Source organism: Staurois parvus, unplaced genomic scaffold (assembly GCF_062004578.1).
Source record: "Staurois parvus isolate SC_StPar_1 unplaced genomic scaffold, SC_StPar_1.0 ptg000220l, whole genome shotgun sequence".
NCBI lineage: Eukaryota > Metazoa > Chordata > Amphibia > Anura > Ranidae > Staurois > Staurois parvus.
The window spans coordinates 940,096-957,900 of record NW_028318016.1 but is presented as its reverse complement, the minus strand read 5'-3'; the positions used below and the strand labels follow the sequence as shown (position 1 = coordinate 957,900).

General features: G+C 41.5%; 1 protein-coding gene across 2 annotated transcripts in view; it reads left to right on the top strand.

Annotated features, from left to right (window-relative positions):
• Positions 1–17,805, top strand: part of RAD51C (RAD51 paralog C) — a 100,264-nt gene that overhangs the window by 28,020 nt on the left and 54,439 nt on the right. For both annotated transcript variants that reach the window (XM_089679186.1, XM_089679185.1), the window contains exon 5: positions 14,314–14,445. In XM_089679186.1, coding sequence (XP_089535312.1) covers positions 14,314–14,445 — 132 coding nt within the window. The remainder of the gene's footprint in view (positions 1–14,313; positions 14,446–17,805) is intronic.

Genomic DNA, 17,805 nt, shown 5'->3' with positions numbered 1-17,805 from the left:
AATGGATTTCAGGCCTCATTTACACCAATGCAGTTTGTGTTTTGTCCGCTTGCAGTGTGCGTTGCGTTTTTTTACATTTTTTTTTTTTGGCCATCTTGTTGCTGGACAGATTAAAAACACAAAAGGCATCAAAAACACAACACCTGTGCATTTATTTTATGCATTTTCAATGCATTTCAGGTCTGCAGGCAGGGAAGTTTGCATTTCTTCCTTTTTGCATTGTTTTTTGTGTTTTTTTTGCATGCACGTTTTTGGCTTGTGTTTTTATGCATTTTGCGTTTTTTCGTTTTTTTTTTTTGGCCAACTTGTGTGCATTTATTATGTGTTTTCAATGCATTGTAGGCCTGCTCCATACCAATGCAGCTTGTTTTGTCAATTTTGCAGTGTGCTTTGCATTTTTGCACACGTTTTTGACTCGTGTTTTTGATGCGTTTTTTGAATTTTATTTTTTTGTTGGCCAGCTTATTGCTGGACAGATTAAAAATACAAAATGCATCAAAAATATGGCAAACGTGTAAAAACGCATAAAAATGCACTACATGCATTTTCTGCAGCATCTCTATTGAACCAAAAACACAGTTTGGCATGTCAAAAAGTCTCTTACCGTTTCCAGAAACGCAGCAGCAAAAGCATAAATGTGAAATGACCCATAGGAAACCATGTTATTTGGATGGTAGTGCGTTTTTTCAAAGCCCTAAAAATGTATCAGTGTGAACCAGGCCTCAATGTGGAGGTGCGTTTTTGGTGCAGTTTTTTTGCACCAAAAGTTTGTCAAGCAGGATTTGTAACACCACAAGGGAAAGTACAACGGACGAGTGTAAAGACACTCTTCTTGAACTTTTCTTATGCCCTTTTCTTTTTTTTTTTTTTTTTTTTTTTTTTTTTATGCAAAAGTACGCAACAACTGATCAGTGTGAAAGCAGCCTATTGGCCGAAAAGGAGCTGAAAATAAATTCATATTAGTTTAAATCCCTGACATTAAAATGTTGAATATGTTTTTAAAAATGTCCAGTTAGGTTTTTGGCCAAATGCATCCTGAATCTTCGGTTTTGGTCCAAGAATTTTCATTTCAGTGCACCACTACTGTCTGTATAACTGTGACTGGCACTGGTTATTTGTTATATTGGAAAATTGCAGTAAAGCTGTGGCCTTGTCTTTTTCCAACTTAATCAGTCTCTGTGTCATTTTTAGACGAGGCATGGTTTTTAGTCAGTCATGACAGAGCCTATGCTTCTTAGTTGTCATGGCTTTACTAAATCTCATTCCAAATCTTAAACCTCATACTGCAGATAGACAACTATGAGGCTGTAGGCACACTCACATACCAGAAGGTGCGTTACTGTTTTCAGGAATAATTTAAGACAAAAAGTACACTTTTAGGATACTGCCTTAGCACAGTTAGCATTTCTAAATTTTCACTTTTAAGTACTGCAAATGTTTCACTTTAATGTGTTACACCAAAATTCAGAGGTACATAATGGGGTTGATTTACTAAAGGCAAATAGTCTGTGCACTGCCAGAGCACATGAAGTTGCTCTAGATTTGGGGGGACGCTCTGAAATAAGGGGAAGCTCTGCTGATTTCTATCATCCAATCATGTGTAAGCAAAAATGCTGCTTTTTTTTTTGTTTTTTCTTGCATGTGATTGGGTATTCTTTGCAAAGTGAAGCTTTACCTCATTTACTAAGCTCTGAAGAAACTGCATTTGCAGTGCATAATATATTTGCCTTTAGTAAATCAACCCAGTGTGTTTATTAACCACATTCATTTCCCATTGTATTCTTAGCCTTCTTGCTTGTCATAAAGGAAGAAAAAAGCGCTTCTAAGTGCAGTGTGTCAAAACATTTATTAGGCAGCAATGTAAAAGCACTCACATGGTGAAAAAGGTAAGAAAGCTCAGGTAAGTGAGGTAATGGCCGAGTCCTCGCTGCAATAGTCGCGTCCACGCTAAGGGAGACTGTGGATTTCACAAGAAGCTGGCCAGCATGTGAAGTCTCTGGAGTGCACCTTGGAGTGCAACATCGGCATCAGCGGGATGACGTGGGAGAGACCAGCGTGCAAAGCAACGCGTTTCGGAGCCCAAGCTCAGCAATCTTTATTGGAAAAGCAGCCGTGTTCCAGCAACGGTCTCAGCAAGAATTGTCAGAGCTGAACACGGCTGCTTTTCTAATGAAGATTGCTGAGCTTGGGCTCCAAAATGCGTTGCTTTGCACGCTGGTCTCTCCCACGTCTTCCCACTGATGCCAACATTGCGTTCCAAGGTGCACTCCAGATGCCATCTTTAGAGACTTCACATGCCGGCTGGCTTCTAGTGACTTCCACAGTCTCCCTCAGCGTGGATATGGCTATTGCAGCAAGGACTCGGCCATTACCTCATTTACCTGAGCTTTCTTATCTTTTTCACCATGTGAGTGCTTAACATTGCTCCCTAGTAAATGTTTAGACATACTACGCTTAAAGGCACTTTTTTCTTCCTTTATCTTTACTCAGGGCCTGCTACAGCTATAAGATCTTGCCCTAGTGCTATATGGAGTTATTTTGCATTATATGACATTGCACTTTATGAACGTTTATTTTGTGTCCCTTAACAGGATTTGGGGAATCTGTATGCGCTGTGTTTTTTTGTTTTTCTTTTTGCTTGTCATGTCTGAGTTCTGTTTTCTGCTATGAAAAAACAGACAATAGTTGCACACTTCACTAGTATTTCAAAGATTTCAGCCAGATTGTGACCTATACAGAAATTGGAGACATGGTGAGATGTGTAGCTCTCCGCATGCATGAGCATGTGTGCTTCTATTACCCAAGTGTGCATATTTACAGTGAGGAACAGAAGTATTTGAACGCCCTGTGATTTTGCAAGTTCTCCTACTTAGAAATCATGGAGGGGTCTGAAATTCACATTGAAGGTGCATTCCCAATCAGACAGAATTAAAAAAAAAAAATTCAGGAAATCACATTGTATGATTTTTAAAGAATTTATTTGTCTTGCACTGCTGAATATAAGTATTTAAACACCTAAGAAACAGCAAGAATTCTGGCTCTCAAAGACATGTTACTGTGCATTTTAAAAAGTCCACCTCTACTCCACTCATTAATCTAACTTAGTAGCACCTGTCTGAGCTCTTTAAAGACACCTGTCCACCCCACAGTCAGTCAGATGCCAACTACTACCATGGGCAAGACTAAAGAGACACCAGAGACAAAATTGTGGACCTCCACAAGGCTGGTAAGGGCTATGGGGCAATTGCCAAGCAGCTTGGTGAAAATAGATCAACTGTTGGAGCAATTGTTAGAAAATGGAAGAGGCTAAAGACGACTGTCAGTCTCCCTCGGACTGGGGCTCCATGCAAGATCTCACCTCGTGGGGTATCACTGATGATAAGAAAGGTGATGAATCAGCCCAGAACTACAAGGGAGGAGCTGGTCAATGACATGAAGAGAGCTGGGACCACAGTTTCAAAGGTCACTGTCGGTAGAACACTACGCCGTCATGGATACAAATCATGCATTGCACGGAAGGTTCCCCTGCTCAAGTCATCACATGTCCAGGCCCATCTGAAGTTTGCCAATGACCATCTGGATGATCCAGAGGAAGCATGGGAGAAAGTCATGTGGTCAGATGAGACCAAAGTAGAACTTTTTGGTCTAAACTTCACTTGTCGTGTTTGGAGGAAAAAGGATGAGTTGCATCCCAAGAACACCATCTCTACTGTGACACGTAGGGGTGGTAACATCATGCTTTGGGGGTGCTTTTCTACAAAGGGGACAGGATGACTGCACTGTATTAAAGAGAGGATGAATGGGGCCATTTTATTGTGAGATTTTGAGCAACAACCTCCTTCCCTCAGTCAGAGCATTGAAGATGGGTCGTGGCTGGGCCTTCCAACATGACAACGACCCGAAGCACACAGCCAGGATAACCAAGGAGTGGCTCCGTAAGAAGCATATCAAGGTTCTGGAGTGGCCTAGCCAGTCTCCAGACCTAAATCCAATAGAACATCTTTGGAGGGACCTGAAACTCCGTGTTGCTCAGCGACAGCCCCGAAACCTGACAGATCTAGAGGAGATCTGTGTGGAGGAGTGGGCCAAAATCCCTGTTGCAGTGTGTGCAAACCTGGTCAAGAACTACTGGAAACGTTTGACCTCTGTAATTGCAAACAGAGGCTTCTGTACCAAATATTAACACTGATTTTCTCAGGTGTTCAAATACTTATGTTCAGCAGTGCAAGACAAATAAATTCTTTAAAAATCATACAATGTGATTTCCTGAATTTTTTTTTTTTTTAATTCTGTTTCTCAGAGTGGGAATGCACCTACAATGTGATATTCAGACCCCTCCATGATTTCTAAGTGGGAGAACTTGCAAAATCGCAGGGTGTTCAAATACTTCTGTTCCTCACTGTATACCATGAGCTGTCATACTTCATTGCAAGCTTATCTGAGGAGTGCACTTGGACAAGAAACTCTAACCAGGCCTATTGACAATTTCCCTTGATATCAATCGACCTGTAGTCTCTAGTTACTGCTGAATATATCTGTGGAAGCTGTGATCATTCCCTGAGCCTGCTTGGTCAAGAGATAGTCATCTAAGTTGTATGGGCAGGGTATTTATTACCTCCTAAAATGTTACACTGTCACTTCTGGCAGCCCTTCTTCTGTTCTCAGAGGGTAGGCTGAAGTAATTTTTTTTTTTAATAAATAAAGTGAACCTGTACCCTTTGACTATACACATCCTGAACAGGCAGAAAAAGCACTTTTAAATAGGTCTCCATCCTCCCTGAGCACATAGAGAATCCTAAAAAGATCTTATTACATAGTTTCCTTAAAACTGCCAACCAACTAATAACTTTCTTCTAGAAAACCATGTCTTCTCCCACCTTACCATTATGGGTGAGTACTGTTAGGCCTTATTTAGACATTTGGTTGGGGGGAATGGTAAAAATGCATGGTTGAACCATGTTTTTGCTGCCAGCCAATGCCCCCCCCCCCTTAAACTGCAACAGGCCGTGGTAGAATGTTTACATGCTGCAGTTTTCATGCTTTGCAGCCGCAGCAAAGTCTACCCAACATGTAGCAATCAGCGGGCGGCAAGCCTACTGAACGCGACACATTCAGGCAAAATCACGGCACACGCCCTGCCATCACTATAACCGAATTAAAATACCTGATCAACCCTTCCCCAGAGTAGTACAGTGTCACTGTGCCACTTAACTGCTCTGATGACAGGATGTAAAAATAAAATTGGAAAAAAAGAAAAAAAAATGTAAAAGCAATTAAAGTTGATGAAAAGTGGACAATTAAAGTTAATGAAAAGTGGACATACACATTGTACATGAACTTTGTATTTGTTATTATTTAAAAACATGTTGATCCCTTATTCACTTCTGCCAGCAGAGAGCACTAACGTGTCATTTATACTCCTGCAGCTTTGTCACGATTTTTTTTGGCTGCATTACAGTTATAATGTTTGAAACCTAGTAGGCCAAGAATGCAAGTACCATGTCAGTTTATTAGATGTCAGGCTATTTATTTTCACATCTCAGCTAAGGGCCTATTAATTCAGCAATTACCCTGCCATTTTTATGACACAGAAGTGATGGATATAATTTTTTTTGTTTTGTTTTTTTTGCATTTGAGAAAAACAAACTTTGTTTCGTTTTTAAATGTTTTATATATTTTAAAAGTAAAAAAAAAAACAACTTTAAAGTGCTATAAAGGAAAAGGAAATATAAGGAAAAAAAATACTCAAAAGGTATAGATTATAAAAGAAATAACTTTTGAACTTTACTTTAGCAACTGTAAAAAAACAAAAAAGAATTAATTAGCTGTTCCTGAAAGCTTTACTTAGGTACTATGTATTTTTGTTTAAAATGTAACATGCGCTGCCACTGTAGTACCTGCTGCATTTGTCAGTGCAGAAATAACTTCTGTACATCCTAAGTTCTTAACTAGTTAAATATAGTCTGATGGAATATTTTTCCTTTTTTTCCTTTTGGATTTCTCTCAAGGACTGATTCTTATTTTAGATATTGTTAAAATGTAGCCCTTAAAGTGATTGTAAACCATCACCTTGTAAAACAGCCCATTTGTATGTTATAAATTTGCATTATAAATACCTCTGTTCTCAGTTGCATAGGAGGCTGATGGAGGAAAAACTGCATCACACTGATCTTCCCATTCAAGGCTGTGCAGGAAGGAAGGGGGGGGGGCATGCCAGCAAAAGTCTGATCATTGAAGCAGAGCAGGCTAAATTCCCAGTACAGCTAGAGAACTGACCATGCTGTGTTCTCCTGTTTTGGTGTGGTCAGTTTTTAATAGGAAAGCAGAGGGACTAGCAGGGACACCAAGGATTTCACACAAAGGTAGCAATACAAAGAGAACAGGTTACTTTTTCATACAAGTACACGGTACAGTAGGCACATATCAGGAATATGAAATGTTGGGTTTACATATTCTTTAATATTAGCCTGTCACAGAACCATGTCCTTTAGAGTCTCCACACTAAAACTAGGACAATTTTTGAAAGCATGCTACAACCAACTTATAAAAACATATCCAAATTTTATTTATACAAGGTATTAAATTATTTAAAAAGTCAACCATGAATAAGATAAACTCTGTAATCCATTTGTTTAGAAGGGAGAACCCTTATGAAATAGATAAGCATTTCGACATAATGTATTTAAATGGGGGTACCACCATTCACTGCTCGACATATTTGCGGTGGACCAATGCAATATGGGTTGTTGAACTACATAAACAAAAAATAGTTCCCACATCCACTCAGAGACAAATGTGTCACCAAGCCTGTATATACTTTTTTTTGCTTGCATAATCTCTTTACTTTGTAAGCGTCTAGTGTGTTATTCATGTGCATATGCTATTAACCTCTTATTGCTAATTGGTAAATTATTACTATTTTTTGTTTATATGTAGTTCAACAACCTATAGTGCACCCAAGAGCTCCTGAAGAAGCAGTCTGCTGCAAAATATGTCAAGGCATGAATGAAGGATTGATGGCACCCGGATTTATACACATTATGTTAAAATGCTCATCTATTCACACTAGAAATATCTATTTCATGGGGGTTCTCCCTTCTAAACAAATGGGTTATAGTGTTTATCTTATTCATGGTTGACTCTTGTATATTATTTTATACCTTGTACAAATACAATTTGTATATGTTTTTGTAAGTTGGTTGTAGTGCCAACAATCTTATACTAGTACTTTGCAGTTGCCCAGTTCCATGCCCCATTTGCATTTAGACAAGCTTCCACGTTACCACCTGCTGGTCTCTCATGCATATTTTGTTTTTCCAAAAACTAGGACAATGTTGCATGACATTTTTAAAACTAGTTAGAAATTATATTTTTTCTTTCTTGTCCACTAGGGTCCATAAGAGGATTTGAACCTTAAGGTTATACTGAAGTGTCCTAGGGGGGATACACCTCTTTTCTTTAGCTTTGCTGTAAAAAAGCTTACCTGTTTTTTTCTAGCACTCTTTTCTTTTGATCAAGACTCTTCCCTACATCTCTTCTAGAGTTCAGCTCCACTTGCAGCTGTCTGACAAGGTTGTCCTTGGCCTAGATCTTGGAATACTGCATCTGATCCCCACTGGACATTGCAGGAATATCCTAGAATGGACCTTCAGTCCCAAGTTCCATACTGGGCACTTTCCAGACTTTGTTTTGGTATTATTTTGCTGCAGAGCATTTTCCAGGGCCAGAACTACTAGCATTGCCTGAATGCTTTGTTCTATCTATGAAGACTCAGCAAGTAGGCCAGTTGAGCCAGGCAGCGGGACATACCTTACTTGTTTAAGTCACTAGGCTCTGTTGTTCCCCATTTCCCATTGGTTTATCCACAGAAGTGGTTAAACACTGTGGGATTGGGCACAGACATCATCCACTGGACGGAGTATCACACATGCCCCGTGCTTTTTTTTTTTTTTCCCCAGCCTTACAGCATTGAGGAAGCATCTTCCCAATACTTCTAATGTACATTATATTATGCATTTTTTCTGACACTTGTAATGTTGTCAGGTTTTACCTGTGGTGCAATTCTTGCTATATAATTTGACTATCACGCAACAATTATATCTTGTAATAATCAATAGTGACCAATAAAGTTCATGATTTGTTCTCTGAGAAAATTAAGGAATCTGGTTACCATGGGCAATATCTATAATGTGTTTCCCATTTTCACTGTTGTTTTTTATAAGTAGGCACGTAAATGCATTTTTGCATGACTTGTGAATAGTCTTCTCTGTATTATATTTATCCCAATCTGAATACATGCTATTATAAGAGAGACGCGATAACACTTGATAGTATGAGTCATTTGATTACCTTGCAATAATTTTGCTATAAACTGTCAGTTAGTGAATTTGTAGATTCTCTTCAGAAATATAACCCAGAGCCAACAGTGTAATAAATTATTCTGAAGTTATTGTCAGAGGTCATTGCTCTTGCCTCTGTGTTTAGTGCATGACAAAATATCAATGTTGCCTTGCTGGGGAAAAAATGTTTCTATGAATACAGTAAACCCTTATACGTTATTTGTTGGTGGGCTTTTTTGTTAAGATCTCCCCAGTGGACAGTTTTTAGTCATGGTACAAACACCAGGAGGAGTAAACCTAAGGTCTAGAAGAATGAAGAAATGGCCCATTCCATTTACACCCACTCCATTCAGTAATAAGCTTTTGCCTTTGCTTGGTTAGAGAGGTGGTAGACCTCATTAAGGCGAAACTACACTGCATCTGAGCAACACAAACCAAAAACGCTATTTTAATTAATTTGTAATATGCAAAGCAACTCTCCTATCTATCCTTATCGCCATGCTTTATTTTGCTGAGAAATTACGTTGAAAACCTCCCCCTAGCATTTCTTGAGTAAGGGCAGATGATTCATGTAGCAGTTACTTCCTGGAATCCATCTGCCCTTGGCTCAAGCATGCATTCAGGAGGGTGTCCATAGCTGAAAAAAACCCTCCTGAATGCTCCTGGGATGTATGACATAATTTGCCTAGGTCTGGAAACCGGGAGGCAACTGAAGAAATGTAACAAAAACAGTCTATTTACTAATGCTAGCAGCATAAGGATTAAAATAGTAAGTGTTGATTAACCACTTGTGGATATGTACTGTGGGTGGGCGGCATGGCCAGGCTGGATCACGTACGTGTACGCAATCCAGCCTGTGCGGGTTAGGGGCATGCAACGTGCGCCACTCCTGTGACACAGTGGATCACAATTACCGTAACAAGGTATCGGATATTGTGGTCATAGCAATCACATGATGCCAATGTAAACAAATTGTCATGAATGGATTTCCATTCATGAACAGCTTGCTTACAGTTGTGATTGGTCCACAGCAATCACTTGGTGCCTGGCTACTTCTACCGTGTGTGTAGCTGTAACCAAACACAGATTACAACCATAAGCAAGCTGTTGTGAATTTTAACCAATTACAGCAAAAATTATTGCTTATACAGTGATCACTGTATAAGCAATAACAGTGTAACAAGAAATCCCTGACCACCCCTCCCCCCCTTCCCCAGAGAAGTACAATGTCAATAAGGTGACACTGAACTACTCTGATGACAGGATGTACAAAACAATAGTAAAAGAAAAAAATGTGAAAAAAACACTTTTTTTAACCTCTTGCCGACCGCGCATAGCCGAATGACGGCTTCACCGCGGCCGGCCAGTTCTGAGTGGACGTCATATGACGTCCTCCCAGAACGCGCTCTCCTGCGCGCCCCAGGGGGCGCGCACCCGGCGATCTCCGTGATCGCTGTGTCCTACGGACACAGCTGATCACGTGATGTGGTGAAAGGCCGATCCCACCGGCCTTTTACCACGTGATCAGCGGTGTCCAATGACACGCTGATCACAGGGAAATGCAAGTGCCGGTTCTCGGCTGCACTTTCCTCACGCTGTCAGATCGTGAGGAAAGTACTGCCGAGAACCGGCAGTTGTCAGAGCGGGGATCGGCACCGATCATCAGGGCACTGATGATCAGTGCCCTGATGATCGGTGCCCAGCAGTGACACCCGCAAGTTCCGCCCAGCAGTGCCCCCACCCGTTCCCAGCAGTGCCCCCACCCGTGCCCAGCAGTGCCCCCACCTGTGCCCAGCAGTGCACCCACCTGTGCCACTCTGCAGTGCCACCTACCTGTGCCCAGCAGTGCCACCCACCTGTGCCCAGCAGTGCCACCCACCTGTGCCCACCAGTGCCACCCACCTGTGCCCACCAGTGCCACCCACCTGTGCCCACCAGTGCTGCCCACCAGTGCCACCCACCAGTGCAGCCCAGCAGTGCTGCCAGTCAGTGCCCAGGGGTTGTGCCAGTCAGTGCCGCCAGTCAGTGCCCAGAAGTGATGCCAGTCAGTGCCGTCTATCAGTACCCATCATCAGTGTCACCTATCAGTGCCGCCTATCAGTGCTGCATATCAGTGCCGCCTATCCGTGCCACCTCATTAGTACTGCCTATCAGTGCCCTTTAGTGCTGCCTATCAGTGCCCATCAGTGCCGCCTCATCAACGCAAATCAGTGAAGGAGAAAAAATACCTGTTTGAAAAATTTTATAAAAGAAACAAATAAACTTTTTTTTTTTTTTCAAATTTTTTGCACCTTTTTTAATTTATAGCGCAAAAAGTAAAGCGCCCAGTGGCGATTAAATACCACCAAAAGAAAGCTCTATTTGTGAGAAAAAAATGATCAAAATTTCATATGGGTACAATGTTGCATGACCGCGCAATTGTCAATCAAAGTGCGGCAGCGCTGAAAGCTGAAAATTGGCCTGGTAAGGAAGGGGGTATAAGTGCCTGGTAGGCAAGTGGTTAATTTTCCCAAAAATTGTGGCAGAAAATAAAATTTTAAAAACTCACTATGCCTCTTAATAAATACCTCAGACTGTCTGCTTTCCAAAAAGGGGTCATTTGGGGGGTATTTGTATTGTCTTGGCACTTTAAGAACTTCAAGAAATGAGAGAGGCCATCAGTACATCAGGGTTGATCAATTTTCTAACATACACTATTTTGCCAAAAGTATTGGGACACCCCTCCAAATCATTGGATTCAGGTGTTCCAATCACCTCCATGGCCACAGGTGTATAAAATCAAGCACCTAGGTATGCAGACTGCTTCTACAAACATTTGTGAAAGAATGGGTCACTCTCAGGAGGTCAGTGAATTCAAGCGTGGTACTGTGATAGGTTGCCACCTGTAGAATAAGTCCATCTGTGAAATTTCCTTGCTTCTAAATATTCCACAGTCAGCTGTTAGTGGTATTATAACAAAGTGGGACAGCAACTCAGCCATGAAGTGGTAGGCCACATAAAATGACAGAGCGTGGTCATCGCATGCTGAAGCGCACAGTACTCCGAAGTCTCCAACTGTCTGCAGAGTCAATAACTAAAGGCCTCCACACTTGGTGTGGCCTTCAGATTAGCACAACAACAGTGCATAGAGAGCTTCATGGAATGAGTATCCATGGCCAAGCAGCTGCATCCAAGCCTTACATCACCAAGTGCAATGCAAAGCAACAGATGCAGTGGTGTAAAGCGTGCCACCACTGGACTCTAGAGCTGTGGAGACATGTTCTCTGGAGTGACAAATCATGCTTCTCTGTCTGGCAATCCGATGGATGTGTCTGGGTTTGTGTAAAGTTTGATGGAGGGGGGATTATGGTGTGGGGTTGCTCTTCAGGGATTGGGCTTGACCCCTTAATTCCAGTGAAGGGAACGCTTGAGGCATCAGCATGCCAAGACATTTTGGACAATTTCATGCTCCCAACTTTGTGAGAACAGTTTGGGGATGGCCCCTTCCTGTTCCAACATGACTGCGCACCAGTGCACAAAGCAAGGTCCATAAAAACATGGATGAGCAAAGTTGGGGTGGAGGAACTTGACTGGCCTGCACACAGTCCTGACCTCAACCCAATAGAACATGTTTGGGATGAATTAGAGTGGAGACTGAGAGCCAGGCCTTCTCATCCGACATCAGTGCCTGACCTCACAAATGCACTTCTGGAAGAATGGTCAAACATTCCCATAGACCAGCAGTTCTCAACCTGTGGGTCGCGACCCCTTTGGGGGTCAAACGACCCTTTCACTGGGGTCGCCTAAAACGCATATTTCCGATTGGTCTTAGGATCCGAGACGCCGCTCCTCTATCCGTCTCCAGGCGGGTCAGCCCACATGCAGATACGCCCACATATGTGACAGGGTTGGCGCCCTAATGTACTTATGTGGACCAGTCACACGTTTAAAGAGCAGCTACTGTGTTGAAAGCAGCAGTATTGGAGGTAAAACGACACTTCATGAATTATAATTACTGGGTAAATGTAAAATCATGTACTGTAAAATCATCAACTACTGCAAAAAAAAAATATCTGTACCATGGGAACTTAATCTGGATGCTGATCGGTCTTTTTATATTCAGCTGTGGTTGATGTGAATACTGCCCCCTTGTGATAGTAACAGGTATGTAAAAAAAACAACACAGAGAATGGTAAATCATAGGAAACTTTAATGAACTGTATTGACTGAACTATTGAACTGTTGCAAAATGTAGCAATGTAGTTTACTGTTGTTATATTAAGACTGCTACCCATGCTACACCATGCTTCAAGACAAAATTTCATTTATTTGTAATTAGAAATAAATATTTCATAATATATAATTACATATTGTTTTTGTGATTAATCAATATGCTTTAATTATGTTCAATTTGTAACAATGAAAATACATCCTGCATATCGGATATTTACATTACGATTCATAATAGTAGCAAAATTACAGTTATGAAGTAGCAACGAAAATAATTTTATGGTTGCGGGTCATCACAACATGAGGAACTGCTGCCATAGACACACGCCTAAACCTTGTGGACAGCCTTCCCAGGGTGGGCCAACACAATATTGAACCCTGCGGACTAAGACTGGGATGCCATTAAAGTTCATGTGCATGTAAAGGCAGGCGGCCCAATACGTTTGGCAATATAGTGTATATACCATAGTTTGCAGACACTATAGCTTTCACAAAAACATATACTTATTGGGATTTTTCTTTTACCAAAGATATGTAGCAGAGTAAGTGTATGAATAAAATTTTGATTTTATTATGTTTTTTTAACAGTAAGTAAACAAAGTAGAAAATTAGAAAACCACCAAAAGAAAGCTCTATTTGTGTGAGAAAGATATGAATCTCATTTGCATGCAGTGTTTCATGACTGAGCAATTGCCAGTTAAAAGTAGCACAGTGCTGAATAGAAAAAATGGCCTGGTCATAAAGGGAATAAACCCTTTGAGGTCAAGTGATTAAATGATTGTAAAGGCTTTTTTTTTTGTAATAACAGGTTTATACTTACCTTCTCTGTGCAATGGTTTTGAAGAGAACAGCCCCGATCCTCCTATTCTGGGGTCCCCCATAGGCACTCCGGGCTCCTCTTCTTGGTGTGCCACCATAGGAAGCTGTTTCCTTTTGCAGCACTCCTGCGGGCTCAATGCCGAGCTGCATTGTCCATAGACACAGACAGCAAGACTTGGCCCCACCCCCTGCTCTCCTCACAGGCTGTGATTGACAGCAGTAGGAGCCAATGGTTCCTGCTGCTGTCTCTGGGCCAGTGAGGAGAGCGAGAGACCATAGCTCTGCTGATCTTGGGTACATCATCAGATTGAGATCGGGCTCAGGTAAGTATTTAGGGGGGAGGGGGGGAGAGCAAAACATGAAAGCTTTTTTACCTTAATGCAGAGAATGCATTAAGGTAAAAAAAACTTAGCCTTTAAAACTACTTTTAGAGTTAAGTTGCACTTTAAGGTTATAATTGCTTTAAAGGTGAAGTAAAAGGCAACGTGAGCTACTAAACCGTTCTTTTGTTTTTAAAGGCATGCATCTAAAGGGGAGTGGGTGTACTTTCCTACATGCATTAGTACTGCCACACATTGCATAGATAATAAAACCAATAACCAGGCAAAATCTATATGTATTTTATCAGACTACAGTGAACTGAATTGTATTTGTTCTTTGGGTTACTGCATACTTAGCATGTCTGCATTGTGGTTCTTGTAGTTGGCGTTGATGAAAGTCAGTAATTCCTCACAAACATCAACTTTTACAAGTTGTGGTTTGGCAGCATATGTTAGCATGTTAACAGGCATTTCCCTCTTAACAATGCAAAAATGTTCATGTTAAATGAATCCAAAACTTGAACATGGTCATATTTATTTTTTCAAGTTTTAATTGTCTTGTATATGATGATGTTTTAAAAGAGATAGCATGTGTTTTTTTTATATATTTTTTTTTTTTCCTTTAGGTAAAACTTGTAGTCATTGACAGTCTTGCATATACTTTTCGGCATGACCTTGAAGACCTGTCTTTACGGACACGTTTGCTAAATACTTTGGCTCGGCAGTTGATCAGCATTGCTACTCATCGAAAATTAGCAGTAAGTACATCTCTTTGAACTGGTGCAAATTGATTAGCAACCATAATCAAAAAATATATTAATAGTTGAACACCAATGCAAAGAAAAGCAACGTCAGTAAACAAAGTTAACATAGGGTATGATAACCATGTGACCCTGGGTATCAATAGTATACACTTCTCAAGAAAATTAAAGAAACACTTTGAAAACACATCAGATCTCAGTGGGGAAATATATGCTGGATATCTATGCAGATATGGACTGGGTAATGTGTTAGGAACAGAAGGATGCCCCATCCTTTGATGGAAATGAAAATTTTCAACCTACAGAGGACTGAATTCAAAGACACCCCAAAAATCAAACTGAGAAAATGATGCAGCAGGTTAGTCTATTTTGCTGAAATTTCATTGCAGCAAATCAAAATGGTACTCAGTAGTTTGCATTGCCCTCACCTTCTTGTATGCATGCCTGACAACGTCGAGGCATGCTCCTAATGAGACAACAAATGGTGTCCTGGGGTATTTCCTCCCAGAAATGGACCAGGGCATCACTGAGCTCCTGGACAATCTGAGGTGCAACCTGCTGGCGTTGGAGGAACCGAAAAATTATATCCTAGAGGTGTTCTATTGGATTTAGATCATGCGAGCGTGGGGACCATTCAACGGTATCATTTTCACATGAGGCCCGGTATTGTCCTGCACCAGGAGAAACCCAGGACCAACTGCACTAGCATAGGGTCCAAGGATTTAATCGTCATACCTAATGGCGGTCAGGGTGCCATTCTCTAGCCTGTAGAGGTCTGTGTGTCCCTCCATGGATATGCTTCCCCGACCATCACTGACCCACCACCAAAATGGTCATGCTGAACATTGTTACAGGCAGCATAATATTCTCCTTGGCTTCTCCAGACCCTTTCACGTCTGTCACATGTGCTCTGGGTAAACCTGCTCTCATCTGTGAAAAGGACAGGGTGCCCGTGGCAGAACTGCCAATTCGGGTGTCCAGTGGCAAATGCCAATCAAGATCTGTCCTACTAAGCTCTGTATGCAAGATCAAGACAGTAGGTCCTGTAGCTTGGCCTACAGGGGTCGAACACACCAATTAAAGATAACTGGTATATGTTTCAAAATGTAAATTCATGTCTTAACAAATAACCTAAAGATCTCCCAGTCTCATAAACTGAAGTGCTAGTGCAATTCTGTGTATGTATATACTGTATGAGAATATATTCATACCATACTAGTCATTTCAGAAAGCAAAAACAAATGTTGACAATACATGTATATAATTAATAATTAAATTATGACTAAAGACAAAACTTTTTTTAGTTTTGGACAGAGTGGAGAGGGATTGGAACCCCTCTCAGCTTTTATTCCTGTCTGTGCTCCCATTAGAGAGATTCACTCTATTTGTCCCGTTTGCCATTATCTTCTAACGTGAAAGTAAAAGAGAACCCCAAATATTGGGGTGACATCAGAATACTAATAAAGGGGAAATATTCCAATGGACACGCTAGTTCTGGTGACACATGTGGATTCCCTCATTTTGGAGGGAGTTCTTCTCACTTCCTGTTTTGGCTATGAGACAGGGGCTGAAGGGAAATCTTCCCAATGGGACACAGATAGCAAAAAAACAGTTAGGGGGGTATAACGTTAAAAATTACCCCTGGGACCTTTATGCCATAATGTACTAGTATGAACAGCATATTATGGCAGACTTACCTGCAAGCAGTCTTGGCTGTCATGGACGCTTCTATTTTCTCTCTCAAACTCTTCGGTAGCTTGACCAACCAGGCCATGATGTTGTCACTCCCACATATGCGATTGGGCTTAACATCATTATGGCACAGAGTGCTTCTGTAAATATACACTGAGCTACTCATGCATGGCTCAGGGTGCATCAACACTGACAGTCAGGCTGAAGCAGTTATTACAGAAAAGACCAATAGGGTCTCTTCTGTCATAGAAAATAAAATCCTACTTGGCATTGGCATGAAAGCCAGGCAATTAGCATTCTCAGGGAGAGCAACAGCAGCCTCCATTGTCTCTCAGTATATGTTTCTTTTAAAGGTTGTATGACTTATCCTTTTTAATTCATATCAAGTCTGTGACCAGGGGATTACAAAATATGATTGCCATATTGGATCTCTCAGAAGTGTAAAAAGTTTAGTAACAAATTGGACCTGTTATTTGCAAACCCAACTAGAAGTCCTCAAACTAGCCACCGTATTAAATAAATAATAAAGGCATTACCTTTTTTTTTCTCTTTTCTCAACTAAAGGTGATTGCTGTCACTTGTGGAGAATGTTACAGAAATATCTTTACAACATATTAAAGCGGAGTTCCACCCAAAAGAGGAAGTTCCGCTTTAATGCCATGTCCCCCACTCCCCATTAAGGATTGGCACCTTTGGGGAGTGGGTACCCGAATTTGACAGGTACCTGCGCCAATTTCCGCTTAAATCGCCTAGGCGATCGGAAGCGGAAGTTTGTCCTTTCTCCCCGTAGTCTTCTTGAATACGTGACAGGTCCCAGAAGACTACGGGCCATTCACAAAGCACAGCGCTTCTCCGCATGCACAATGGGCACCCGGCTGTGAAGCCGCAAGCTGTCAGTCGGGTGCCCACACTAAAGATGCCGGCACCGGGGAGAGAAGACGGCCTGTGAAACCAGCCGTGGTGAGGACAATGCTGGACCGAGGGACAGGTAAGTGGCTGCATTTTATTTGTCAGCAGCTACAGTTTTTGTAGCTGGTGACTTTTTTTTATATCAGTTGGAACTCTGCTTTAAAGGGACCATTACAGTAGCTGTATGAGATTTAAAAAAAATAAACATCCATACTCACCTCCATGCTGCTGTATCTGTCCCATGTTAGCCCTAAGACTGAGCCATCTCCTGACTGCTAATCGATCAGCTGTCAGTTTGCTCTCATCAGAGAACGGTGACTGTCAGTCACTGCTCTCCAGTCAGCTCCTTCAGTGCTTACTGGAACACCAGGGTACTGAGGAGGCAGAAGGAGCTGGCTCCAGCACTCGGCTCCTTGCTCAAAAGTGGAGCCAGCTGTCAATCGGGTAGCTGAGTGGACCCCAACAGTATTGTCAGGATGCTTCCCAAGCCTTATCAGCTGGTTGGACTGTGGCCAACTGGACATACAAGTATTGACATTTTCTTAATAAGCAATAAATGCAAGCTCTCTCTGTAGCTGCATGAAAGTTATAATGTTCTCAGTAGAAGTCTTTTTATTGAGAGAGTCCTTTTCTCAGCAAAACTTACTCTAGTCCTTCTTTCCTGAGCACCTAATATGTGCTATTATTAGAGATTAGCTTAGCCACTGCTGAGAGGGGGTGCAGGGTGAGCTGAGCTCTAAGAGAACAACTTGAGCA